General features: G+C 38.9%; 1 protein-coding gene across 6 annotated transcripts in view; it reads right to left on the bottom strand.

Moving 5' to 3' along the window:
- Positions 1-24,872, bottom strand: part of VPS13B (vacuolar protein sorting 13 homolog B) — a 928,813-nt gene that overhangs the window by 303,816 nt on the left and 600,125 nt on the right. For 5 of the 6 annotated variants that reach the window (XM_030553556.1, XM_030553553.1, XM_030553555.1 and 2 more), the window contains one exon: positions 19,313-19,430. In XM_030553556.1, the coding sequence (XP_030409416.1) occupies positions 19,313-19,430 (118 nt within the window). Of the gene's footprint in view, positions 1-18,749; positions 18,918-19,312; positions 19,431-24,872 lie in introns of those variants that run through there. The other variant, XM_030553558.1, reaches the window with a different exon arrangement.

Here is a 24,872-nt window from a genome sequence, read left to right as displayed (position 1 = left end):
AGCAAAGAGAAGATGCAAGAGCAGTCATGCGCCACTCCCTAATTGCACAGGTACATCGTTTAAGGCACTCGGAGCAGCCAGTAAAGAAGTAAATCACCGCAGGGCTGGGGATGCCCCAGTGAGTGGCTCCTACCCTAAGCCGGGATCAGCTGCTAGTCCCAGCTGGGCTGGAGGCAAGAGAGGATGGGATTTCCTCTTCCCCTGCAAGGAGTGGCTGGGGCTGTGTCAGACCCACCACCAGAAACCTCTCTCAGCTATAGGAAGTTCACCATCCTCCCCTGTTTCCTGCCCCCATCACTCCTCAGCTGTGGAGGAGGGGTCACTGTATGGGGAGTTGCTCCCCCATCCACCCAAACCCCATGGATCCGGACCTCCCATACCCTGACACCCCTGCCAAGCCTCACCCCATACACCCAGTTCCCCCCAGCCCTCCATACCTGAACCCCACCCCATTGAACCTCAACCACTGCACCCGGAGCCCCCTGCACCCAGATCCCCTGCCTCGAGACCCCCCCACTAAGCTCCCTGTACTCAAACCCCCACACTGACAAGCCCCATCCCCCCTACACTACTCTGAGCCCCCACATCCAGACCCCCAAGCCACTGACCCCCAACTAGCTGCACCAAGACCCCCACCCCATCCAGCCCCAATCCCCCAGCATCCAGACCCCTCTGCTGAGCCCCAACCACTTTCACCTGGAAGCACCTGCAGAGTCCCATTGTCCCTGAACCTGGAACCCCCTCCCCAATGAGACTCTGTGCATCCAGATCCCTCCACAACTAGACCTCCCCACTGAGCTGCCTGCACCTAGATTGTCACACACAGAATCCTCCCACCCCATACCTGGATCCCCCCACACTGACCCCCTCCACACTTGGATCCTGCCTGATTGAGCCTGCCTGACCCACACCTGGTGTGCTAGGTGCAAACGGGCAGGACCACGGTGTGTTTCTGGGGCAGGCCCAGGCCATGCGCTGTGTCAGGGTCAGGTGCAATCTCACCACTGAGTCCATGTCCCTGGGGTGAGGGATAGGGAGGCTGCAGGGTGATCTCCCACCTTCATGCAGCCAGTGGCCTGTGCTCCCCACTGCCATGCTGGAGCCTCTGCATGTATTTACTGAAAAATAAAACTTGCAGAATTTTAAAATACTGTGCACAGAATGCCCTCAGGAGTAGCACAAAGACGACACTATTGGAAGGGAGGGAGAGGAGCTAGAGGGTTCCTGGCAGCTGCAGTTCCCAGCATGCCTTGAGGAAGGGAGAGGGCAGTGTGCAGAAAACTCCATGTAAGCCTGGGACCAAGCATCAGGCTATTTCTCCCTCTGGATCCCTGGGCTTGATGGGGTGTCATAAACAGATGGGTAAGGGTTAATGTCTCTTTTACCTGTAAAGGGTTAAGAAGCTCAGTGAACGTGGCTGACAACTGACCAGAGGACCAATGGGGGGATAAGATATTTTCAAATCTTGGTGGAGGGAAGTCTTTGTTTGTGTTGTTTGTTTTGTTTGTTGTTCACTCTTGGGACAAAGAGGGACCAGACATACAACCAGGCTCTTCAAATCTTTCTGAATCAGTCTTTCAATTTTCAAAATTGTAAGTATAGCCAGGCAAGGCGGATTAGTCTTACGTTTGTTTTCTTTCAACTTGTGAATGCTTTTCCTTTTGCTGAATGGATTTTTACCTCTGTTTGCTGTGACTTTGAATCTAAGGCGGGGGGGGGGGGGCGGGCAGGTCCCTCTACTCTATATGAATCTGAATACCCTGTAAAGCATTTTCCATCCTGATTTTACAGAGATAATTTTTACTTTTTCTTTCTTTGATTAAAAGTTTTCTTTTGTAAGAACCTGACTGATTTTTCCTTTTTTTAAAATCCAAGGGAATGAGTCTGAACTCACCAGGGATTGGTGGGGGGGGAACGTTAATTTCTCCTTGTGTTCAGATCCAAGGGGTTTGGATTTGTGCTCCCCCAGGGAAGGTTTTGGGGGAACAGGAAGTGTGCCAAACACTGTATTTTTGGCTGGTGGCAGCGTTACCAAATCTAAGCTAGGAATTAAGCTTAGAAGGGTCCACGCAGGTCCCCCACATTTTTACTCTAAAGTTCAAAGTGGGGGGAAAAACCTTGACAAGGGGGGACGGATGTCTGGGAAAGGGCAGACCCTGCAGTTGTGCTCTGGGGGCGGGTGGGGGTGGGTGCCTGGGCTGGGGGGAGCCCTGTGGTTGGGCTCTGGGAAGGAGGGGGTTTGGATGTATTGGCTGTGGGGAGGCCTTCAGGTGGGCTCTGGGGGGAAGAGGCTGTGAGTGTCTGGTCCTCCAGCTGAGCTCCAGGGGGAGGAAGGGGGCAGAGAAACAGGAATTGGGTTGTCACAGGGGTTTCTTTAACTCTCTACTTCTGGAGGAATTTTTGTGTCTCTGTATTGTTACAGACATACTCACTGACAGATATTTTGAAATAAATTACCAAAATAATTGAAACTGGTGTGATTATGTAGTGTTATTTTGACAAATTAAATTTGCAGAATTTTGCAATAATTTTTTTCAACAGAGTTGGCCTGTCCACGTATCTATTCAAGTGACATCATCACAGGACCTATTCACATCAGCTACGCCATCAGGGGATTGTTCACCTGCACATCTACCAACGTGATATATGACATCATGTGCCAGCAATGCCCCTCTGCCATATACATTGGCCAAACTGGACAGTCTCTGTGCAAAAGAATAAATGGACACAAATCTGACATCAGGAATCATAACATTCAAAAACCAGTAGGAGAACACTTCAATCTCTCTGGCCATTCAGTAACAGACTTAAAGGCGGCAATCTTGCAACAGAAAAGCTTCAAAAACAGACTCCAACAAGAAACTGCTGAACTTGAATTAATATGCAAACTAAATACCATCAATTTAGGCTAAAATAGAGACGGGGAATGGCTGAGCCATTACACACACTGAATCTATTTCCCCATGTTAAGTATCCTCACACCTTCTTGTCAAATTGTCTGAAATGGGTCATGTTGATTATCATTACAAAAGTTTTTCTTCTCCTGCTGATAATTGCTCATCTTAATTAGCCTCTTAGAGTTCGTAGGGCAACTCCCACCTTTTCATGTTCTCTGCATGTATATATATCTCCTTACTATATGTTCCATTCTATGCATTCGATGAAGTGGGCTGTAGCCCACGAAAGCTTATGCTCAAATAAATTTGTTAGTCTCTAAGGTGCCACAAGTACTCCTGTTCTTTTTGCGGATATAGACTAACACAGCTGCTATTCTGAAACCTATGTATCTGTTGTAGAACTGTAGATACTAGCAGCAGACGTACTGACATATTTACATCTAAAACATAGATAGGATTTTCCAACATATTTAGAAGACATTTTCTGAAGTGAATATCTAAGCAAACGTAGTCAGTGTGAAGGCTGACCTCAAAAGTTCTTTTTTACAGTAAAAAACAAAAAGGCAACAAAATGTAAAGCAAAACTACAAGGGAAACATAGGGGGAAAGAGTTAACATCATCATAAAAGCAGCACAATTCAAAGGCAGTAGGACTCACAGACCTTTTGAACACTGTCGTTGAGGTAGTTTTTGGCAGCAAGAGGCAACATATTCTTAGAAACCTACATCCTGCCACAGGAAGCCCCAGAATACACCATTGCTTTTGTGAATGCCAAATTTAAATACAAAGCCTTCACACTAAATCAGTTTAACACTATGATACAGTATGTATGAAAAGCCTGCCAAAGATGTTTTCAAATATCACATTTAAGTAAGTTGCAGTTGCACTTTTTGCCAGATAAACCAATCCACACTTGCTAGAATACCCACTTGCATGACAACAGTGACCTTTGGGACTATGGATTAAATTTTCAAGTGTCTAAACAAGATCTGTCAAACTCCCAAAATATAGAAATTGTGGTGGTTATAAAGACAGTTGGGTGTCCTGCATTTCTGTCAGAAGTAAAATAGTGCAGGGAGCAATCAATGACATATATATATACAGAGACACACACACACACACACACACACACACACACACACACACTTCACAATTAATTCTGTCTGCTGTATTTATTTAAAGCAGACTTCTCTGAGCACAGTTGGATAAACATAAATCTATACAATTCCGATCAGTTGCATTTTGAACATGGTATAATCTCTGGATATTTTTTGAAGTTTTTTTTTTTAAGTGATGCATCTGTTTACATAACATGCCAGGTTTTAAATAATTAAGCTGAGAACTCTGAACAATGTCTATGGAAAATAAAAATGTCTATAAGGATAGTGAAACCTATAGAAAAATTATAACAAAGCTACTTTTGAATTTATGCTGGATAATCATTATATACTTATATCTGATTACAACGGGAAACTGAAACGTCTTAGCTTTTCCTTTGAGCTGACTCTTCCACCACACTTCTAAGCCCTGGGCTCTTTTTTTGCCATTTGAAAAATAAAGCCAATAACAAATACATTTAAAAATAATAATAGCCTCGGGTTTAAGTAAATCTGGATATTATTGTCAGCCAAGAACTGTCTTCTCCTTAGCCTGCAATACTGTTTGCGTCTGTACATATCCATTTTCCTGCAATCTTCTGTTCAATGCCACCTTCATAGTTGTAATATCTTTTGCCATTTAATCCAAGCTGCCATGCCACTGGAAGTCATGAGGACATCAGACTAAAGCAAACCAAATAGGCCCATAATGATGCTAGCTATTATCTCAGTATTTTTCCATCCTCTAACACAGGCTGCCAATAATTAATAATAGTATCACCCATTGTACTCTTAACAGAAAACTCACTGACAACTGACAGCCCAGTCAGAAAGCACATGGAATATATTTAGAAGTTGTAATTGGGCTAGAGTTCTGCCTGTAAACAAAGTTTAAATGGTCTCTAAAATGCAGCAAAAATACTGCATGTTAACTTAATCAATATCCTAGTCCTGTGTAATCAAAGTGATCAACAGTGCACTGAGATAAAATACCAGCATGAAGAATAAGAGCTGAAACATTAGAAGAATATTAAGTGTGGGATTTTCAAAAGCATTTACAGGAGATAGCAGCCCAACCCCAAATTAAACTTAGTAGGAGTTAGGTGCCCAACTCACATAAAAAAACCCATGCTAAATTATTGAGCACTTTTGCTACTACAGCTTTGAATGGTGCTCAAATAATAATAGTACTTTGTTCAAATTCCTTCTCTTGACTAAATGAATATATAGCTGTCTATGCAAGTTTCTCAATATAATCAAATTATATATGAACATAGAAGTAAATGTGATTATTTTCATTCAGCTGAATGTCCATAAAACTGAAAATAGAAATGCTTACAAAAATGTTGTACATAGAACAGAACGATTTTAGCAAACTATTTTGTGAAAAAAAAAAATCCAGCCATTCACAAATCACTTCAAGAACTGTGGCATAAATTTGTCATAGATAAAACCGTGTGAGGGACATCAGAGAACCCACAAACATTTATGGAATGAACCACAAGCTGTATACAGAAGTTAACAAATGTCTCATTACAAATGGGGTATCGATCTCCCAGGAACAGAAGCATAGCACTCATATTATATTCAACTTAAGATCCCGTTATAATTAAAAATATTACAAAAGAAAAAAACCTGCTTTAAATATTCTGTGAAATACTTTTCAGCAAACAAAACATTTGTTGAAACCAAATATGATGTGAATTATATTTACTCACAGTTAATATAAAAAGTGTAACAATAAGCTTTTAAAAACCTTTGCTGAATTATTTTATAGTAAATTACTTACCACAATCAAGACCTTTGGATGTCAATTTAAACTATATATGACAGCAAAGTATTCTTTAAATGAGTGTTCAAGCACATATTTTTAAAATCAACTCTAAGAAACCAGAGGACAGACAAACAGCGAAATATTTTATGGAAAGTAAACTATTCCCCCAACTGGGATTTATTAAATACAAGTAACTTCCATAATGGCTGCTCTATTTAAACCCTTAAAGTAAGCTATTTCCCCTAGTCCAACTAATGCAGCCCTCTGTTATCAAGTATTACAGTACTCTACAGTAATGTTCCAAAACTTGCAACTTACAATAATGGTAGCAACAGTTACAGAACTCAGCAAAGCCAAGACTTTGGAAGTCATGTGGCCCAGCAAATTCTCTCTTCTGGAGCAACCATCTGGGTTGGTGCTCTTCATGGAATTTGTCAGGGGAAGTAGCCCTTTAAGAAGGTGCTAGTATCCTCCACACAAAGAGAGCCCTAGCTGCCTCTGCCAGCACACCAAGTGACTGGGGGATGGCCTAGCCAACCTTCCCTGATGCCCTCTCCTTCTATTGCTAAAACTTTGGGGCACATCCCTGCAGTCCTCTCGCAGCAGCAGCTCACTCTTTTGCAGCCCCAGGAGCCACATGAAATCAGTAATTCCAGACTCTATGACCTGTATTGTGTGGTTGGGAGAATGGTTGTTTGGTCAGGGAGGTGGGAAAGGGCGATAAACTGAGCTAGGGGCTGAGGATGGGATTTTCAAAGGAGCCTAAGGAAAGTAATGTGCCTTTCACACAACGCACAGTCAACCTGTGCAACTCTTTGCCAGAGGATGTTGTGAAGGCAAGACTATAACAGGGTTCGAAAAAGAACTAGGTAAGTCCATGGAGGATAGATCCATCAATGGCTATGTCATAAACAGATAGTAGGGGTTAACAGAACAGAAGTACTTCATATCTCTTTTGCCTGTAAACGGTTATCAAAATCAGTGAGCCAGGCTGTCACCTGACCAGAGGACCAATCAGGGGACAGGATACTTTCAAATCTTGAGGGAGAGAAGTTTTTGTGTGTGCTGTGTTTGGTTGTTGTTCACTCTGGGGGCTCAGAGGGACCAGACGTGCAACTAGGTTTCTCTCCAATCTCCCTGATACAGGTTCTTATAGATTCAAAATAGTAAGTACTAGGTGATAAGGCGAGTGAGGCTTATGTTTGTTTTCTTTATTTGCAAATGTGTATTTGGCTGGAAGGAGTTCAAATGTGTATTTGGCTGGAAGGAATTCAAATTTATATTTTGCTGAAAGGATTTTAATTTGTACTTGTATACTTAGGCTGGGAGGGTATTCACAGTGTCTATAGCTGAAAGATCCTGTATCTATTCCATTTTAAATTTACAAAGATAATTTTTACTGTTTTTCTCTCTTTAATTAAAAGTTCCTTGTTTAAGAACCTGATTGTTTGTTTATTCTGGTGAGACCCCAGGGGACTGGGTCTGGATCCACCAGGAAATTGGTGGGGAGAAAGGAGGGAAGGGGAAGAGAAAGGTTAATTTTCTCTCTGCGTTAGGATTACTTTCTCTCTCAGGGAAAGTCTGGGAGGAGGAGAGAGAAGGAGGGGGGATTTTCCTCTCTGTTTTAAGATTCAAGGAGTTTGAATCACAGTGATCTTCCAGGGTAACCCAGAGAGGGGAAGCCTGGGAGAGGCAACAGTGAGAGGAAGAGTTTACTTTCCTTGTGTTAAGATCCAGAGGGTCTGGGTCTTGGGGGTCCCTGGGCAAGGCTTTGTGGGGACCAGAGTGTACCAGGCACCGGAATTTCTGGTTGGTGGCAGCGCTACAAGTACTAAGCTGGTAATTAAGCTTAGAGGAATTCATGCTGGTACCCCATCTTTTGGACGCTAAGGTTCAGAGTGGGGAATTATACCATGACAGGCTATTAGCCAGGATGGGCAGGGATGGCATTCCTAGCCGTTCTTTGCCAGAAGCTGGGAATGGGTGACAGGGGATGGATTACCTATTCTATTCATTCTCTCTGAAGCACCTGGCATTGGCCACCGTTGAAAGACAGGATACTGGGCTAGATGGACCTTTGGTCTGATCCAATATGGCTGTTCTTATGAGAGACGGAAGCAATAAAGGCAACCTGGGAGCTCTGTGGTCCAGTATCCTCCCTGGACTCATGTGGAACAGGACTCTTCCCCCAGTGGCTTGGGATCCTACATCCGCCCAACCACCACCAGACATCACTCAAGTGGGCGGAGGACTGACTTTCAATGGGAGTTGAAAGTCTATTCAGGAGCCCCTCTGATATCTGCAGTGACTCTCCTAAATGGCATGTTGAACCAGGAACTAAGGCATGAATATATGGCATGGAACACACTGTGTATTTTGAAAGGGGAGGTAGGGCTTGCATCAGAGTTAAGGTTTACAAATAGTTTGATGCACCTGGCTGCTGGGAAGGAGGCATTGCTCCTGCTAGGGTGAGAAAGAGAAAAACAGGAATAAATCTGTTGCCTTAGTAAAGTACACTAGGGACAAGTAAATTTATTTGTATTTATTGTTCTAAGAGTTAATATATATCAATGCAAAAGTTTAAAATACTAAGTATTTCAGTATATAAAATTATAATGTCAGAACATGAAAATTTTAAACAAATTAAAACTAATCAAATGATTCTTTGATTTTATTTTAATTGGCTTCCCTATAATTGACTTCACTATAACAAAATTGAAGTTTTTTGGTCAGGAAATAGAAAACATTTAATTATGTTAAACTACATCTCAGATACTGCACACAGAAAACAAATCCTGTTTCCCCCTCCCACTGCAGCAACTTAAACACATTATTGATTTCAAAACTGAAGTGATATGAAATATATGTATCAAGTTTTATATATGCTGTATATCAAATACAGAATAACTGCGTTAAAATAGTATTACAGGCATAAATAAAAATCATAAAAGGAAGGAAACTCTAAAGTCAGCCTGCTGATTTTGTGCAGGCTTTAGAGAACACATGCTAGGTAAGAACACCAGCAGCTGTGAGACCTTTTTATAGAGTATAATATAAATTACAGTACAAAAGCACTATACAAAAAGGCAATTATCTTACAGAAACCTTCATTTGCAATTGCTGTGCTTTTGGTGATTTATGTCTGACCTTTAATATTACAAACTGTCAATCAAATGGTGGTAAACTTTACTTATCAGTAACAGAAATGAGAGTTAGACTTTATTATGCCATTTTACTATAAATTACACAAGCGTTATTTTTCAATTATGCTAATGACACCAAAGTTGTCTGAATTGTAGTATCAACAAACTCATCAGTAATTTGCTTTCATTTCAAAAGGCAATGTTCCATTCAATGGAAAATTTAATTTTGAAGAATTCAAATAACCATTTTTTCAGCAACTAAATCTTGAAATAATAGGTCACCTCAGTAGCCTACAAGGTTTAGAGGAGCAAATTTTACCCACCTTTAACAATTGCTTCTTTGAATAGCTGGTCCTAGACCATGCAAGTTGAGAGACTGCTCCTGATTTATTCCTAAACAACCCACAAGTGTTAGTTCAGGAAGCTACATCTGGGCCACCAAATACTCATGACACAATATAATTATATTCAAAATCTGTATGGGAGAGTTCATACCACATATTAGCACTGTTACATTAAACATCAGGGTTGAGAGCTTCATCTTGCTCCACTCCCTTTATGACAAGTAAAAGGGCCAGAGTGGCATAAAAGGCCTCTAAAATCCTCATATTCATCCAGGGAAGGATTCCCCCAGAGAAAGAAATGTAGTGTGCTGGAGGGCAGGGCTGAGAGTGGGAGGAAGTGTGTTGGGAGTGGGACACAGAATACAATGATGCAGAGATTCCAGACACAGTCTTGGTGTTTGCTGGTACAACCCAGGATTAGAAGGATGAAATGGTGGCTTAATGCAATTGTAGCCTCCATCCCCTGGAGTTGAGAGTTCTGTGCAACACTTCTTAGAAGCACAGGACAAACTCTCACCCTAGAAGATTTAGAATTTTATTAAAATCCTCGGATTCAGCACCAAGGCTACTTAAACATAGTTACAAAAGGCATAAACGGCCCTAAACAAAAAAGGTGGTAGAAAGGAAACAGGGGCGGCTCTAGGCATTTTGCCGCCCCAAGCACGGCAGGCAGGTTGCCTTCGGCGGCATGCCGGCGGAGGGTCCGCTGGTCCCGCGGCTTTGGCGGACCTCCTTCGCGGTGACCAGCAGAGTGCCCCCAGTGGCTTGCTGCCCCAAGCACGTGCTTGGCGTGCTGGTGCCTGGAGCCGCCCATGAAAAGAAAAGAAAAAAGAAAAGATACAAGAGGTTATTTGAGCTGCACAGGTATCCGTCAGAAAACAGAAATCCTGACCAAGTGAAGCCAACAGACAGGAACAAACTATGGCAGATAACATCTAACATGGAAACTAGGATGTCATAAACAGATAAGTAAGAGTTAATAGAACAGAAGTACTTCATATCTCTTTTGCCTGTAAAGGGTTAACAAGATCAGTGAGCCTGGCTGTCACCTGACCAGAGGACCAATCAGGGGACAGGATACTTTCAAATCTTGAGGGAGGGAAGTTTTTGTGTGTGCTGTTAGTGTTTGGTTGTTGTTCACCCTGGGGGCTCAGAGTGACCAGACGTGCAACCAGGTTTCTCTCTAATCTCCCTAATACAGTCTCTTATATATCCAGAATAGTGAGTACGAGGTAGATCAAGCGAGTTAGGCTTATGTTTGTTTTCTTTATTTGCAAATGTGTATTTGGCTGGAAGGAGTTCAAATTTGTATTTTGCTAAAAGGATTTTAATTTGTACTTGTATACTTAGGCTGGGAGGGTATTCCCAGTGTCTATAGCTGAAAGACCCTGTAATATATTCCATCTTAAATTTACAAAGATAATTTTTACTGTTTTTTCTTTCTTTAATTAAAAGTTTCTTGTTTAAGAACCTGATTGTTTTTTTTATTCTGGTGAGACCCCAGGGGACTGGGTCTGGATTCATCAGGGAATTGGTGGGGAGAAAGCAGGGAAGGGGGAGAGAAAGGTTAATTTCTCTCTGTGTTAGGATTACTTTCTCTCTCAGGGAGAGTCTGGGAGTGGGAGAGAGAAGGAGGGTGGGGGGGAAGGTGAATTTTCCTCTCTGTTTTAAGATTCAAGGAGTTTGAATCACAGTGACCTTCCAGAGTAACCCAGGGAGGGGAAGCCTGGGAGAGACAACGGTGAGGAAAAGGGTTTATAGACTCATAGACTCTAGGACTGGAAGGGACCTCGAGAGGTCATCGAGTCCAGTCCCCTGCCCTCATGTTTACTTTCCTTGTGTTAAGATCCAGAGGGTCTGGGTCTTGGGGGTCCCCGGGCAAGGTTTTGGGGGGACCAGAGTGTACCAGGCACTGGAATTCCTGGTTGGTGGCAGTGCTACAGGTCCTAAGCTGGTAATCAAGCTTAGAGGAATTCATGCTGGTACCCCATCTTTTGGAGGCTAAGATTCAGAGTGGGGGTTTATATCATGACATAGGAGGATTTAAAAAAAGCAATTTGAAGTCCAAAGACAATAAAGCAATAATAAATTGTTGAAGTTCTTTTTCTTTTCTCTCTCTCTCTCTCTCCTTTTTTTTTTAGGGTAAGGTAAGGGTAAGGGTAAACGTCTTCAATTGTTTTATAAAAAACATTCTTAGGTGGAGAGTTACTAGGGGAGCTGAGCAAACAATTTGCAACAAATAACATAATTGACAAATGTAACCTTTTCTCTGTTTGGAGACTGTTGATTAATTGAAAACTATTTGAAAGAAAGTCACAACTTTTGTTTATGTGGCTTCCTTGTGAGCAACACTGATTAGCAACCACTGGACATATAAGTCACATAATAATGTTTTTGTTCCCAGACTGGAATACTCACATGAAGCAAATATAAAATTAACTATCCATGAATATTTGCAAGTGAAAATTTAAAATTCACACTCAGCAAATATTTGCAAATAAAATTCAATCCACTAAAAGAAAAATGATTTGTGGAGAAGGTACTCACAGTTTTGAAGCAAGTGTTTGGGGTCGAGTAGGAGATAGTAATACTTCTATCATTTTCTCTTTCTGAATTTTTTTTTATTTCTACTAGTCACAAAGTGATAAGGGGAGATTTATTCTATTATATTTAGTTCAATTAAACAAATGGTATTGTATTCACCAATCAACTTCATAATTAAAAAAGCAAAGTCCAAAATAAAAGTGAAATATACAGTTTAAGTTTAGTGAAATTCATTCTGTGGGTCTGGATAGCTTTTGGTATTGGAAACGAATAAGCTAGATGTCTGAAATAAAATGGGCAGCGTTTAGCTTTAATTTTACAATTAATTTCCACTGATGTTTTCAAATGAATAACTCTTGCAATGATCTCAGAAGTGCCAGTGGTAATTAGGAAGGAGTTTCCATGTAACGCTATCAAAATATTTGAATGTTTTACTGGTACAATGGCTGAGACAGATATCTTGGAACCACTCTAATTAGTACAGAAAATGAAGAGATACTATAAGGCTCTAAAAGAGCAGGGCAACTTTTCTATCCATAACAGCTGTAAGAGGGAATAATCATGAACCTTTATAGAAAATAAGAACAAGAAGGATTTTCATAAAAATTATTAATAAACAAACATAAATTCAAGTGGTATAACGGTGGAACTACTGAAATTAAGACAATGTAAATAATTAAATCAAATCAGTTATCTTAAAAATCAATTAAGGCTTTGCAAAACAATTAGAACTTGTGCTATTGCAACTGTGATTAAAATTTATAGTGAAATTTCTTGAAAATATTTTTAAGAGAAAAATTACTGAGTAAAAATCTGAAATTCTACTAACAAAGGAGGCTAATTAAAGAGTACAAAACATCCACTTTAGCAATTTACGACTATAAAATGGGAAGAAAATAAAGAACAAATCTCTCTCTCTCATGTTTTAATTGCTTGTAAGTTATAAATCAAATATTTCCGTACAAATAATTTAAAAAAATATGTAATAAGATTAGTTTTTGTACCTATCTTTTACCTTTATGTTTCTTTAAAAAACACTAACCTAACCTCTGCAGTAGAGAGCTAAACAAAATGACATAACTAGAAAACTTCATTTTCCTACTAGAGGTAGGATCTGGGAATTTTTACTGACTTGATACTGTTTCCACCAAGAATCCCTTTTGTATATATATTTAAAATGATTGCAATTTCAATGTTCATCCAGCAGTAGTGTAACAGTTTGTTTCTTTATCCTTCTTTAGAGCTTGGTAAATTCTTTGTTCACTTACAAAAAACTTTCATTTAAATATTCCAAACTTTAGAGCTCAATGAAAAATAAGGTGAAGTTTTTATACAATAATCAACCATTAAAGCAAGAACTATGTGTCTCAATTGCATTCCCTAAGTTACATTCAGATATTTGATACCAAACTTTTAAATCAGAAAGATGATTTCAGTTGTGTTAATTGGTCTTACAAAAAACTGAAAAATAAAAGGCTACAAGGGTTCACTATTGCTCATATTGTGGTCACAAGAAAGAGTGTTCTGCAAATCCTAATCAGCAGGTATGATTTTATGATATAAATGTAGTCCATAGTAGTATCAAAACTGAGCCAGATAATACAGTTGACGACTACATGCTTAGAAATTTGGGTGCTTGTTGGAAAACATTAGACATGCATTTCATTTTCCAAACCACATTTGAAAGAGAGAACAGATTTCCATCCAGCTTTTTTGGCAATGTATTTACTGTCTGTCAGAAACCCATCTATCATTCTTTCCCTCATTACTCCAGCACTATCAGCGCAAACACACGAAGTTTAAATACTATTTCTTTTTAAAATTAGCATATGGTATGAACAAGAAGCTTGATCTTGAAAATGATGGGGGATTCCCTGTTGACCAACTATGGGCCTGACGATCCCCTAGATGTGCTGAGTGCACTAAACTTCCAGTTACTTCATAGTCTCACAGGAGATCTTTGGCACCTTAAATGTCAGGCCTTTTCACAGTTGCTTTCAGAGTCTGTACCCTCCATGCTCCTGGTCACTATTTCTTTTCTAGACTTGACAAGTCATTTAATGGAGCAATATCAAACATTTACATGCGCATCACATTGTTTTAATCTACTCATTCTAGGACTGGGTCACAGTTTCTTAAATTGTAAGGTCTTTGTATGTGTTTGCGCAGCATCTAGCAACATTCTGATTCAGAACTAGAATATGCCCTGATCCCATGTGATCATGCGAAAACACCAAGTCCCGCTCCCCAGTACACACTACCTGGAACTTGGGACCAGGTGCTGGGGGAAGCAGGGCACTGTGTATCTGATATTTCTCTACCATAAACAGACGGACAGAGGCAGGATATGGAGGAGAGGGAGTAGACAGAGCTATGGTTCCCCTCCCCCTACATGCCAGCAGATAAACTGACATGGTATGGTGCATCTTGTAAAGAAGTTCAGTTATAACAATATAATAATTAATAATAATAAAAAATAATGGGAGATTCTCAGTTTCTGCTTTCTTTTATGCTGGGTTTCAATTGGTGAAAGTTATTTGTGTTGTGCCAGGTGTTGTACATAAACACAGGAAAACTGAATCCCCTGGCCCCAAGAACTTATAATCTAAAAAGATGAAAAACAGAAAATGAATGTAATGGGGCAGAAAATTGGTGAAGGTGCTAATAGGCACATATCTTGTTATTTCTATTTATTTAAAACATTTTTAACATAACATAAAATATATGTATTGTTCATGGGAGAGAGGTGGGGACTGGAGAAATGGCAGGAGGAGAGAAGGTGGGTAAATTGGAAGAAGGGAGTGAGGAAAATTCCTGCTGCCCTGAGAGCTGGTTTCATCCCAAGAACTCCTGCCCTGCTTCCCCTAGCCTATTTGACAGAGGAGGGGGATCCTCTAGCACTGGTGCTCTTGGTTGGACTCAGAGTGGAAAGTCCCAATAAGAAAGGCTTTCTCAATAAATCAGTCTCCACATGACAAGTAATTGTGAAGTAGATCTAAAGCCTTTTGTAGTAGTCATAATCACCACCCACAATTTTGTATTTAATAAATTCCAACATAAAGTATTAAATACTAATATTTTGGAACACATCCTAAGCCCACCACAGAGTCTGAGTAACAAGATCATGTCAGTGTTGCTAATTCCAAGAATTCAAGAATCATGAGTCGGACCCCAGTAAATGATGTGGTCTTTAAAAAATAAATAAATCACATTTTTTTCAACAGTCTTTGGATTCCTTTCATCTTCAGGGGAAAATCTCTCACTCTAAACTGTGTTATCAGACAGGTCAAAATTCAATCTTTAATATATGCACAAAAATATGGCCTTCCTGTTCACTGATTAGAGGGATCTCCACTTACCCTGTCCTACTCCCTAAAGGTGTACGGAGCTGCCAATCTCTCTCTGTTTATCCTTCTCCACATATGGGATAGGCAGCATTTGCACTCACATTCTCACTCCCAGTCCTCTCAACCCCAACTTATTGCCTACATACATTCTCCTCATTTCTTCTGACATCTATAAAGGTTATGCCATGCTGTCTAGCTTAGAGCACCCTGTAGCTTCAGTCTCATTGACAAAATGGTAGATGGTGGCCATTTTCTTAAAGGGCAAAACTTTATGCGCTGGAATGCAGATACCAGATACCAGAAATTCATCAGAAATCTTAAAAAACAAAAAAAACCCCATCCTTCCGCCCCCCCCCCCCACATCTCAGAGGAAGGGGCAGGTATTGCCCCTTACAGGAGGCAGCAAAATGGTATAATAATGCTTATTTTAAGCGAGTCTTCTTTTTGGTGTTATAGTACATTTATCTTATTTGTTGTATCTCATTAATTGGTTTAAAAGAAATTAAATCCTACATTTATGCAATTTAAATATTTTAAAATGGTAAAATAAAAATAGAGGCATTTTGTTAATTATGTTCCTTGCTAAATGCCAATATTCACATGGGGAAATGTTTCCATCCAAACTTTCAGGGTGAGCTGCTTCTCCATGATCCCTTTTTGAATTTAGTTTTCTCTCCAAGTTAAACAAGAAAGCTGTTTTCCAATACGGAGAGTTTCTAAATGTGAGGAAAAAATTCTTCTTCATGAGGAACACTACAAAAAATGACACTAATTCCATGTGGTTACAGCACAGACCTAAACAGAAGACCGTTTAAACCAAAGTGAGACCACAAATTAAAAGGCTGGGTGTCCCCACTCCCATAACACTGTAAAGGCAGCAATTCAGACAATGATTTATTTTCTGACATTCTATTAAAAACAGTAGTAATAAATAGAAGCAGGGGGAAGGATGGAAAGAGGGGGGAAGAAGCCATGTTGGGATTATTACAGTACTGCAGCAGATAAATCTCCAGTAATCAACAGACTTTTTATATTTTTATATGTTCTATAATGGACAGTACTGTACATATGTTGCAGATGATATTTATGATCCATTTTTAAACAAAATGTGTGTGTTAAGTTTTATGGGCTTGTTGTTTTCATTTGCTTTTTGACAAACCCTGACTAGCATTTGGATTCCCCAGTCACACACAGTTGTCATCTAACACTATCCCCCACTGGCTTTGGACCTTCCAGATAGTGAGAATCCTGGTCAAGTAATGAAATCTAGTCTCTGGGCAGCAGAGTGTTGAAGCTGAACTAACAATCACAAATGCCTTACTTTTATTCTTTTCTAGCTTCCATCCATGCCCTAATTATACAAAGTCTTTGTATTATTCTCCTTTCCAACAAGAGTTCTGAAATGAGCTCCCTTCTGAATTCTATTGGCCTAGCAGCTGCTACTGTTGAACGAAGAAGACTGAGTATATCCTCGCCACAGTGCTCCCAAATCTATGTCATGCATGGGGACTGAACCCTGGATTTGAATCCTGAACTCCCAATTAGAAGTGTAGAAAATTTACCATTGTGTCACAAAGTTGGCACCCTAAAACTTGATGCTAAAAATTACTTTACTTATTTTGATAGAGTGAAATTTGCTATGGCATGCCTCAACAGTTCAAAACATTTTTAAAAAAAAAAAAGTAGGATTGCAATATCATATGCTATAATTTTGCCAAATGTCCTTAAGAACATAAGAACAGCCATACTGGGTCAGACCAAAGGTCCATCTAGCCCAGTATCCTGTCTTCCAACAGTGGCCAATGCCAGGTGCCCCAGAGGGAATGAACGGAACAGGTAATCATTGAGTGATTCATCCCCTGTTGCCATTGTTTCCTTCACGAAAAGTATGTCCCAAATTTTTTTTTTTAAATTGTTGTCAATAATATAATTGCATAGTTAAAAGCGCAAAGATATGCCTTTCACCTATGGTGTGAAATAAGATGGTGAGTGAATGAAGCAGATACGGGAAAACTGCTGGAGACTGCAGACATTGCTGAGGAGAACATTACTGCACTGAGGAGTGTGATGCTGTGTATAGGGTCAATGATTTGATCAGTGACAGACAGTGATCCAACACTTCTTTTCATCCTACCCAATTTTACCTCAAATTCCCTTAGTCTGTTGTGTTGTATATGGGCTTTTTAATGACTTCCTTGTTAGAAAAAAGATATTTAAAAAAAGTATCTAAAAACTTAGCAGCACAAAACAAAAGACAACATTCTGGGCTGTAGAACTGAGAGAACCAAATATATGTTGCCAAAAGCTAGTCTCGTGCAGTGGTTTTCAACCTGTGGTCTGCAAACCTCTGGGGGTCTGCTATGTCTAGACTATGTCTAAGGGGTACGTGAAAGGTTCCTGTTAACAAAGAAAGTGGTTTTCAACCTGTAGTCCATGGACTCTGAGGGGGGAGGGATAGCTCAGTGGCTTGAGCATTGGCCTGTTAAACCCACGGTTGTGAGTTCAATCCTGGAGGGGGCCACTTAGGGATCTGGGGCAAAAATCAGTACTTGGTCCTGCTAGTGAAGGCAGGGGGCTGGACTCAATAACTTTTCAAGGTCCCTTCCAGTTTTAGGAGATAGGTATATCTCAAAATTATTATTTTTTTTAATTATTAAGAGCACTGGACCAGATTCTCAGCTAGTATAAATTGGTGTATCTCCACTGACTTCAATGGAGTTATGCCAATTTATGCTAGCTGAAAATCTGTCCCATTTAGTCTCTAATGTCTATGCAGGGAGTGCCACATACCCCCTGTAACAGACAGCACTGGAGATTACATTATTGAAACTAGATCTTGCAGGTTCAAATTTATGCTAGGAGAATGTTTTAAAATAGTTTTTAGATTCCAGATAGGAACAGAGGAAGAGAAGGACAGCAGGATGTAGTTTTGGTTTTGTTCCTCACAAAGCAGAAACTAATTTAGTGGGGGGAGGGGGGGAAAGAATTGTGAGAGCGGAGGAACCACAGAGACAGAAGCCAATACATTTGTGAGCAGAGTGGGAACTGGTTCAGACCTCCTCATCGAAAGCAGTCACTGGCAACAGGACACAAAGAACTTTCACAGAAGGGATCCTAACGTGATAATAGTCACAGCCCATTTAATATAAGGAATAAGCTACTAGTGACAAACATATGAGCAAATACAATAATTCACATATTTTCAAATGGAAATTTGACAAGTATTTGGAGAAAAAAAGACTTTGCCTTATAACTTCTAGATGAACAGAAGAGACAAGGAGCTGGAGAAATGTCATGGTCTCCTGCCATCCTAAAAATTCCTACACTTGACAAAGTAAAATTGCTGTCATTTTCTAGGCAGTAAATATTTTACGGCTGGGAAAGGATTTTGATGTTTGTAACTTCTATTGAAGTGCAGTATGAAGTACTTTTCAAACAAAAATATTGCCACATCTGAGAAACAGATCAAAAGGAACTATAAGACACTTGTTCATCTGTATTTCTGTGACTTTTCTCACTTGGTATTATTTGCAACCATACTTTCATGTCTGGCATCAGAGCCAACTCTACTAAATATCATACATTATTTTTTATCATGCTGATTACATATGTTTGCCAGTTTTGCTGCCTACATATGATTAGTGAGGTTTACACATAATCAATGACACAATCCAGAGCATGACATTTTTGCAGAAAATGTGCTTACTGTGAAATGTCTCTTTAGAAGTTTGCTCTCCTTTACAGCTTTGATCCACATGCCATCGACAGTCCTGCATTTTGAATGTGTGTTTACCATTTACATTCTGAGTATCTATCACTTTCACGCTACACTGCTGCTAAGAGCTATGCTAGTCACAAACAGTCCCTTTTCTTCTTAGGTGATCTGAGTTTTCGCTACATAAAACCAAGTCTCTTAAAATGCTTTCATCTGTGATCTTTACTTTCATAATGACTTGACATTTAAATTCTATTATGCATCAACACATCACAGAAATACTTGATATATCTGAATGGATTTGAAAGCCTGCAAGTGAAAAAAATAAAGAAAACCTGGTTTTGAATATCAAAAGTATTTTAACAGGCTGCATGGACCAAGTTTTATTGACCAATTAACTTCCCCTACAAATGAAATATTTGTGAGTTAAGATATAAGAAAAATACTTACTGGTAAATATCTTTTCTGAGTACAGCTCTGCTAAGAGGGTTGTCTGCCTGGGGAGCCATAGAGACAGAGCCAATCTTGATAATCAAAGTGTCTTCTTTTATTGCCTGATTAGCTTCAGCTAAGGCGAGAGAAAACATGCATCTCTTTTATAAGTGAGTGTGTGCACAGAGATACATGGCAGACATATATAAAAATTGCTTATAAAGAATCTCTGAATCAGACTATGTATTAAGGATTCAATCTAGCAAAAATTTATGCACAAGAGTTACTACTTGCACAAATAACTCCATTGAAGTCAATAGCACTACTATGATGATATACAACAGAGAAGGTTGTTACTTGGTGCCCAGTTTCCCCATCAAGTTCTGTCTTGCACTTAAATCAATCTGTGACCTCTTGCTCTACCTTGAGCCATCTTATTTTAAAAATATCTTTTCAAAAGGATATTGATTCCAACAGATTTTTATATTCTACAGCTGCTTCCTCATGAACACCCTACTTAAGTATATGCATATCTAAAATGTTAAAATATTACTCAGCCTTATGTTGTGGGCCCCTTTGGAAGGTATGACTCAAAAAATGCTAGATTTTACAATCTCACCATACAATAGCAGATCTTTCAACAGTTATCCCTGGAGTACACCTTACTGATTGCAACAAACATGATAAACACAAAGATAGCAAGATTGGGCTCAGCGCAGTATATAATACCCTACACACTGCGAAAAAATAAAAAGATGTGATATGTATCTGTGAAGAAGAGTCTCTTTGGTGACATTCTCAACTGCTATAATGAAAAACCTCTGCTTTTTACTGTGTCTAAATTAGGTTTTATATTTTATCCAGATGAAGAAAAGGTTTACTTTAAATGAATGCTGTATTAGATATAAAACCAGAGCTCTTTTCAGAGAAAAAAATTAGATTCTATTGCTCATAGTACACTGAAATTTCATGGCTCTCTTGCATCATCACTAAAAAAAAAACAAAACTGTGTTCTATTTCAACAGCTACAAAGACTCGCATTAGGTATTTTGCAGCACTCCCACTTTGAAGGATTTTATGGCAATTGAGAAGCTGCCAGTAATATCGTAAGTATATGACCGAGCATGCTCATAGAGTTTCCCACTCCATCTTCAGTATTATACATACTACATACATTACACATATCAATCCATTTAATATGTAAGTACTTAAACCCAACCCATTTTACCATCTGTGGCCACCCAGTAAGATACTTCAGATATCTTGTTCTGAAACTAAATGTTCAGCCACAGAAGAGAGCTGAAGTATTCTACTAAATAATGCATTGCTTGATGTGGAAAGAACTAGTCAGACCTCAGCTTTTTTGTTTTTTTTGAATGGCTTCTACAGACCAATTCATTTCTTGGTGAATCAGACAGCCATATTCTGAGGCCATGCTCTGTAGTCTGGACATATAATTTTTGTGAATGGATCTCAGGGATCATAGAATTCTGGGTAATACACAAAAAACAACATAATGCAAGTTGCAGCAAAGTAAACCAACGAGTGATAGCACAAATGATTTGACTGAAGGAAACCTGTCTACCCAAAAATCAGAGCCCAGATCCTTCAGTCCTTAATCTGACTAAAATGATGCTTATTTGTTTTGGTGGCAGGCACTGAAGGGGGAATTTTTAAATGCCCATGAAAAACTTTTTGTCACAATAATTTTTAACCAAAACCAAACAGTTTTTTTTAACAAAGTCTAAATATTAGATTTAAAACTACCTCCTGCTGTTGTTAAATTAACATAATGGGCTTTAACATGTCTGTGAGGGAAGAGGGAAGTATATTAAGTGTGTTTTAAATATTATTTTAAAGGCTTTGGGTGGCAGATCCCCATGCTAAGTATTGCATTTTCTCCCTTTCTCACCCAAATCCTTTTTATGCTAAGGGTTTTAGAATACTGAACAAAAGTGGTTCTGAGTCTCTTGTTTCCAGTATTTGTCACTTTGATCATTTATTACGGGGCAATAAATAGAACCCTGTTCATTAGTCTCAATATTACTTGGGTCACCACCTCACTTATGCTGTAAAACATGACATTATTTGTGAGCAAGAGTGGCAAAAAAAGGTAGCACTTGAGAAAGGTCTCCTGTCTTCTTCTTCTTCTTTTTTTTTTTTTTTTAAAAAGAAGGGTTTGGATTTTGGTAAAAGAAACAAAAGTATGTAAATGTATTCAATACTATTAGTACATCCAACACTTACAGCTTACCTACCACAAAATGTACCAAAGAGTAATTCAATGTCACATGGTTTAACAAATGAACTCTTTAACATATATAGAGAGTATCATACTAATCAATATTTTGATGCTTCTGTGTTGGGGGCAGAGGCGATTTATGTCCTGATTTACTGATGGAGAATATACCTCTTAACTCATATTCTGCCACACATACTCTTCTCAACTTTTCAGGGGAAATCTTCTATAGGGAAACTATAATGAATAAAACCATGGGTTGCCTGCTTATGTATTTCTAAAGCTCTGAGTCAGAATGTATATATTACACATAATGAATGCACCCTGGGACAAATTTATTATAGCTATATATGTTATAAGGCCCCTCACATTCACTTTTGTTTTCATCTACCCCAAGTGCTGCACACCTCCGGCTTACTGGCAAAGCACTCACTTGACTAATACATGGGAAAGCTAATCTTGTACTTTTGTATCCTTCATATGAGGTTTTTTAAAATAATTAGTTTCATTCTTTACATGGACTGTTAGAGGCATTAAACTATATTTCATGAGTACATAAAAACTCATTTTGCTCTTTTATTAAATTAGATGACTATAAACATACTGCAAAAGTAGAAAACAGAAGTTATAGTACATAAAGTAAGGTGTCATACTGCAATTGTTATATTTTAGGATTCTTTAAACAGATATTTTAGTAATTCTTAAATGTTTATGTAATCCAACTGTTACACAGCCTCAAGAGCTAAATTCTTTGTTTAGCACCATGCTTGCACTTGGTGAAGCTTTTTTGGCATTTTATGTAGAAAAAAAAAGATTTAACCCTCAAGAATAATGGCACAATTAAATAAAACTTGTTTATATAATTTATGTAAGCTCCAGAATGCAGAGTCATACACATGTGCATTAACTTCATTAATGTAAGTAGTCCTATTGAATTCAATGGGACTACTATGAGTGTTAAGCTGTGCCATGTTTTCAGGATCAGGGCCCTAGACAGTAAGTATTTATAATACAGTATATAACATCAACATTCATTTTTGTAACACCTTTAACTTTTCTGGCATTAAAGAGATTATCTTGTACAACATTTGTTTCAGTGTAATCATGTCCTTAGATATAGAGGATTGAGAAAAAAATTATGATCAACAAGAAAAGTGCAACGTTACAGCATGTCATCTTGGGGATCACCAAGTCCAGCATTAGACTTGCTAGAAAACACCTCTGATCTGGTTGTGCTATTGAAATACTATCAGAGAAACATATGACATTTGGAATATTTTGCGCTGAAGAAAAGAAAAGTTACACTGAATTTTTAAAAAGCAAATAGGCATCAGTGGTTACCACAGGCCTGTGACTAATAGATGTCCTAACTGATGGCAAAGGAAAGATCAAATATATTTTAATAGTTAACTTATGAAACATTTAGAGAAAATGTGCCCAATATAGTACCATGTAGCATATTAATTTAAGTTGTCATATTGAAATAGCAACTTTTTTTGGTATGCTGTAATTACCTGAAACTAATATATGAATACCTCTTGCAGATGGATTATATAGTACTGAGGCCTTCAAAAGCAGTTAAAATCCTAATATTTAAAGGGCCACTGTTAATTTAAAAATAACAGCTGGTCATATTCAAGCCTTGGCCTTTGTTACAGTCTCTAGACTTCATGGTCAAAGAGACCTCAATGTCTTCATTCAGAAGTACCTGAGTTTAGAAAGGGTTGGGGTGAAAGAAGAGACGGAAAAGATCTGGCACTGACCTTCACATTTTCATGAAACTCCAAAGCTTCTAGTTTTTGGGGTTAGTTTGTTCTGTTTTTATTTCAATAAAGTTTAAACTTTTTTGGCCATTCTTTATACACACATGTGTGTTTACCACCTTCATTCAAGCTTACCCACAGCAGTTCTGCTATTTGTAATTGCTTAAAAACGTGGTTAGCACAGGGTCAGTCTTTCTTTCTCTAAGCCAGCCAGAACATTTTTTATAAATGTAATTTTAATGAAGTGCAAAGCTACAGATGTTGCAAAAACATATTCTTTAAAAAATTTCCTTGACAGCATGCCTCAGACTCCCTTCCCAGAAGAACGATAACTCTTCCTTGCCAACAAAGCCATTCTAATTTTATCTGACTGTATTTCTGCCATTCCCAGTTGGAAAATTGTAGAGGATGTTGGCAAAAAAATAATCCAACTAAACTCTCTCTGTCTGCACCTCTTGTTGTTAGGTTATGTGAAAATTTAAACTCTACCCTCATGGGTTTAGACTGTGTATTATTGCAGATAATAGTAACAAACCATACCTACATGACTTATGTAAACATAGCATTATATCAGTAATGCATTTTATTCGTTTCTCAGAAGAGTAGATGATAATGCAAGTACAAGTTTCAGAGCGGTAGCTGTGTTAGTCTGTATCAGCAAAAAGAATGAGGAGTACTTGTGGCACCTTAGAGACTAACACATTTATTTGGGCATAAGCAAAGTGGGTTTTAGCCCATGAAAATTTATATCCAAATAAATGTGTTAGTCTCTAAGCTGACACAAGTACTCCTCGTTCTTTCTAGTGGGAGTACTGTACTTGTAATGGTATAGTCTCTAGCTGTCTGTAGGTGTACTTTTAATGTTAATGTCTTTCTATGTAGATGTAAGAATTAAAAGCATAAGTATAAATATAATAAATATATTTTGTGGTGGGCAATGCAGAGACTTAGAGTAGTGGTTTAACTGAGCACAAGGCTTTTACACCTTCCATCTTTCTAAGTATCCATCCATCTGCCCAGCTGTCTGAAGGCTTGTCTAACATGAACATTTAGTTTGTGGCAAGCTGAGATGTGAATCTACTTTGCCCTGGCCTGCCATAGAGTGACTGACTATGGACCCTGCTCATGTGCATTAACAATCTGTTAATGATTTTTGATCTTGTTCTCTTTGAAATGGAACTAAATCAAGGCTCATTAACAAACTGTTAGTGCATATTAGCAGGGTCCACACAGACAGTTAGTCTGCAACAGGCTAATTCTGGGATAGATTCACACTCTAGCTTGCTATGAACTGAATGTTCATGTAGATAAGCCCTGAGGTTTTCCAATAGTTCCCTACGATAAGGCCCTGTTCCTGAAAATGGATCCATCTGACCTAGGTGAATTCTTGTACCAGCATGGACACCTATTGGCCTCAAAGGGGGTCAGTGCTGGTACAAGAGTCAACTCTTGCAGATCTAATTGGAGACTCAGGTCTTAAGTACTCTCCATGCAACTCCTGACCAACTCCTTTAACAATCACATTCGCAGCCCAAATGCTATGGACAGACAAAGGTAGGCCTCCAAAGTAATTATT

The sequence above is a fragment of the Gopherus evgoodei genome, chromosome 2 (assembly GCF_007399415.2).
Source record: "Gopherus evgoodei ecotype Sinaloan lineage chromosome 2, rGopEvg1_v1.p, whole genome shotgun sequence".
NCBI classification, from domain to species: domain Eukaryota; kingdom Metazoa; phylum Chordata; order Testudines; family Testudinidae; genus Gopherus; species Gopherus evgoodei.
Note: the sequence above shows the minus strand (reverse complement) of the source record. Positions and strands in the feature narration are given on the sequence as shown.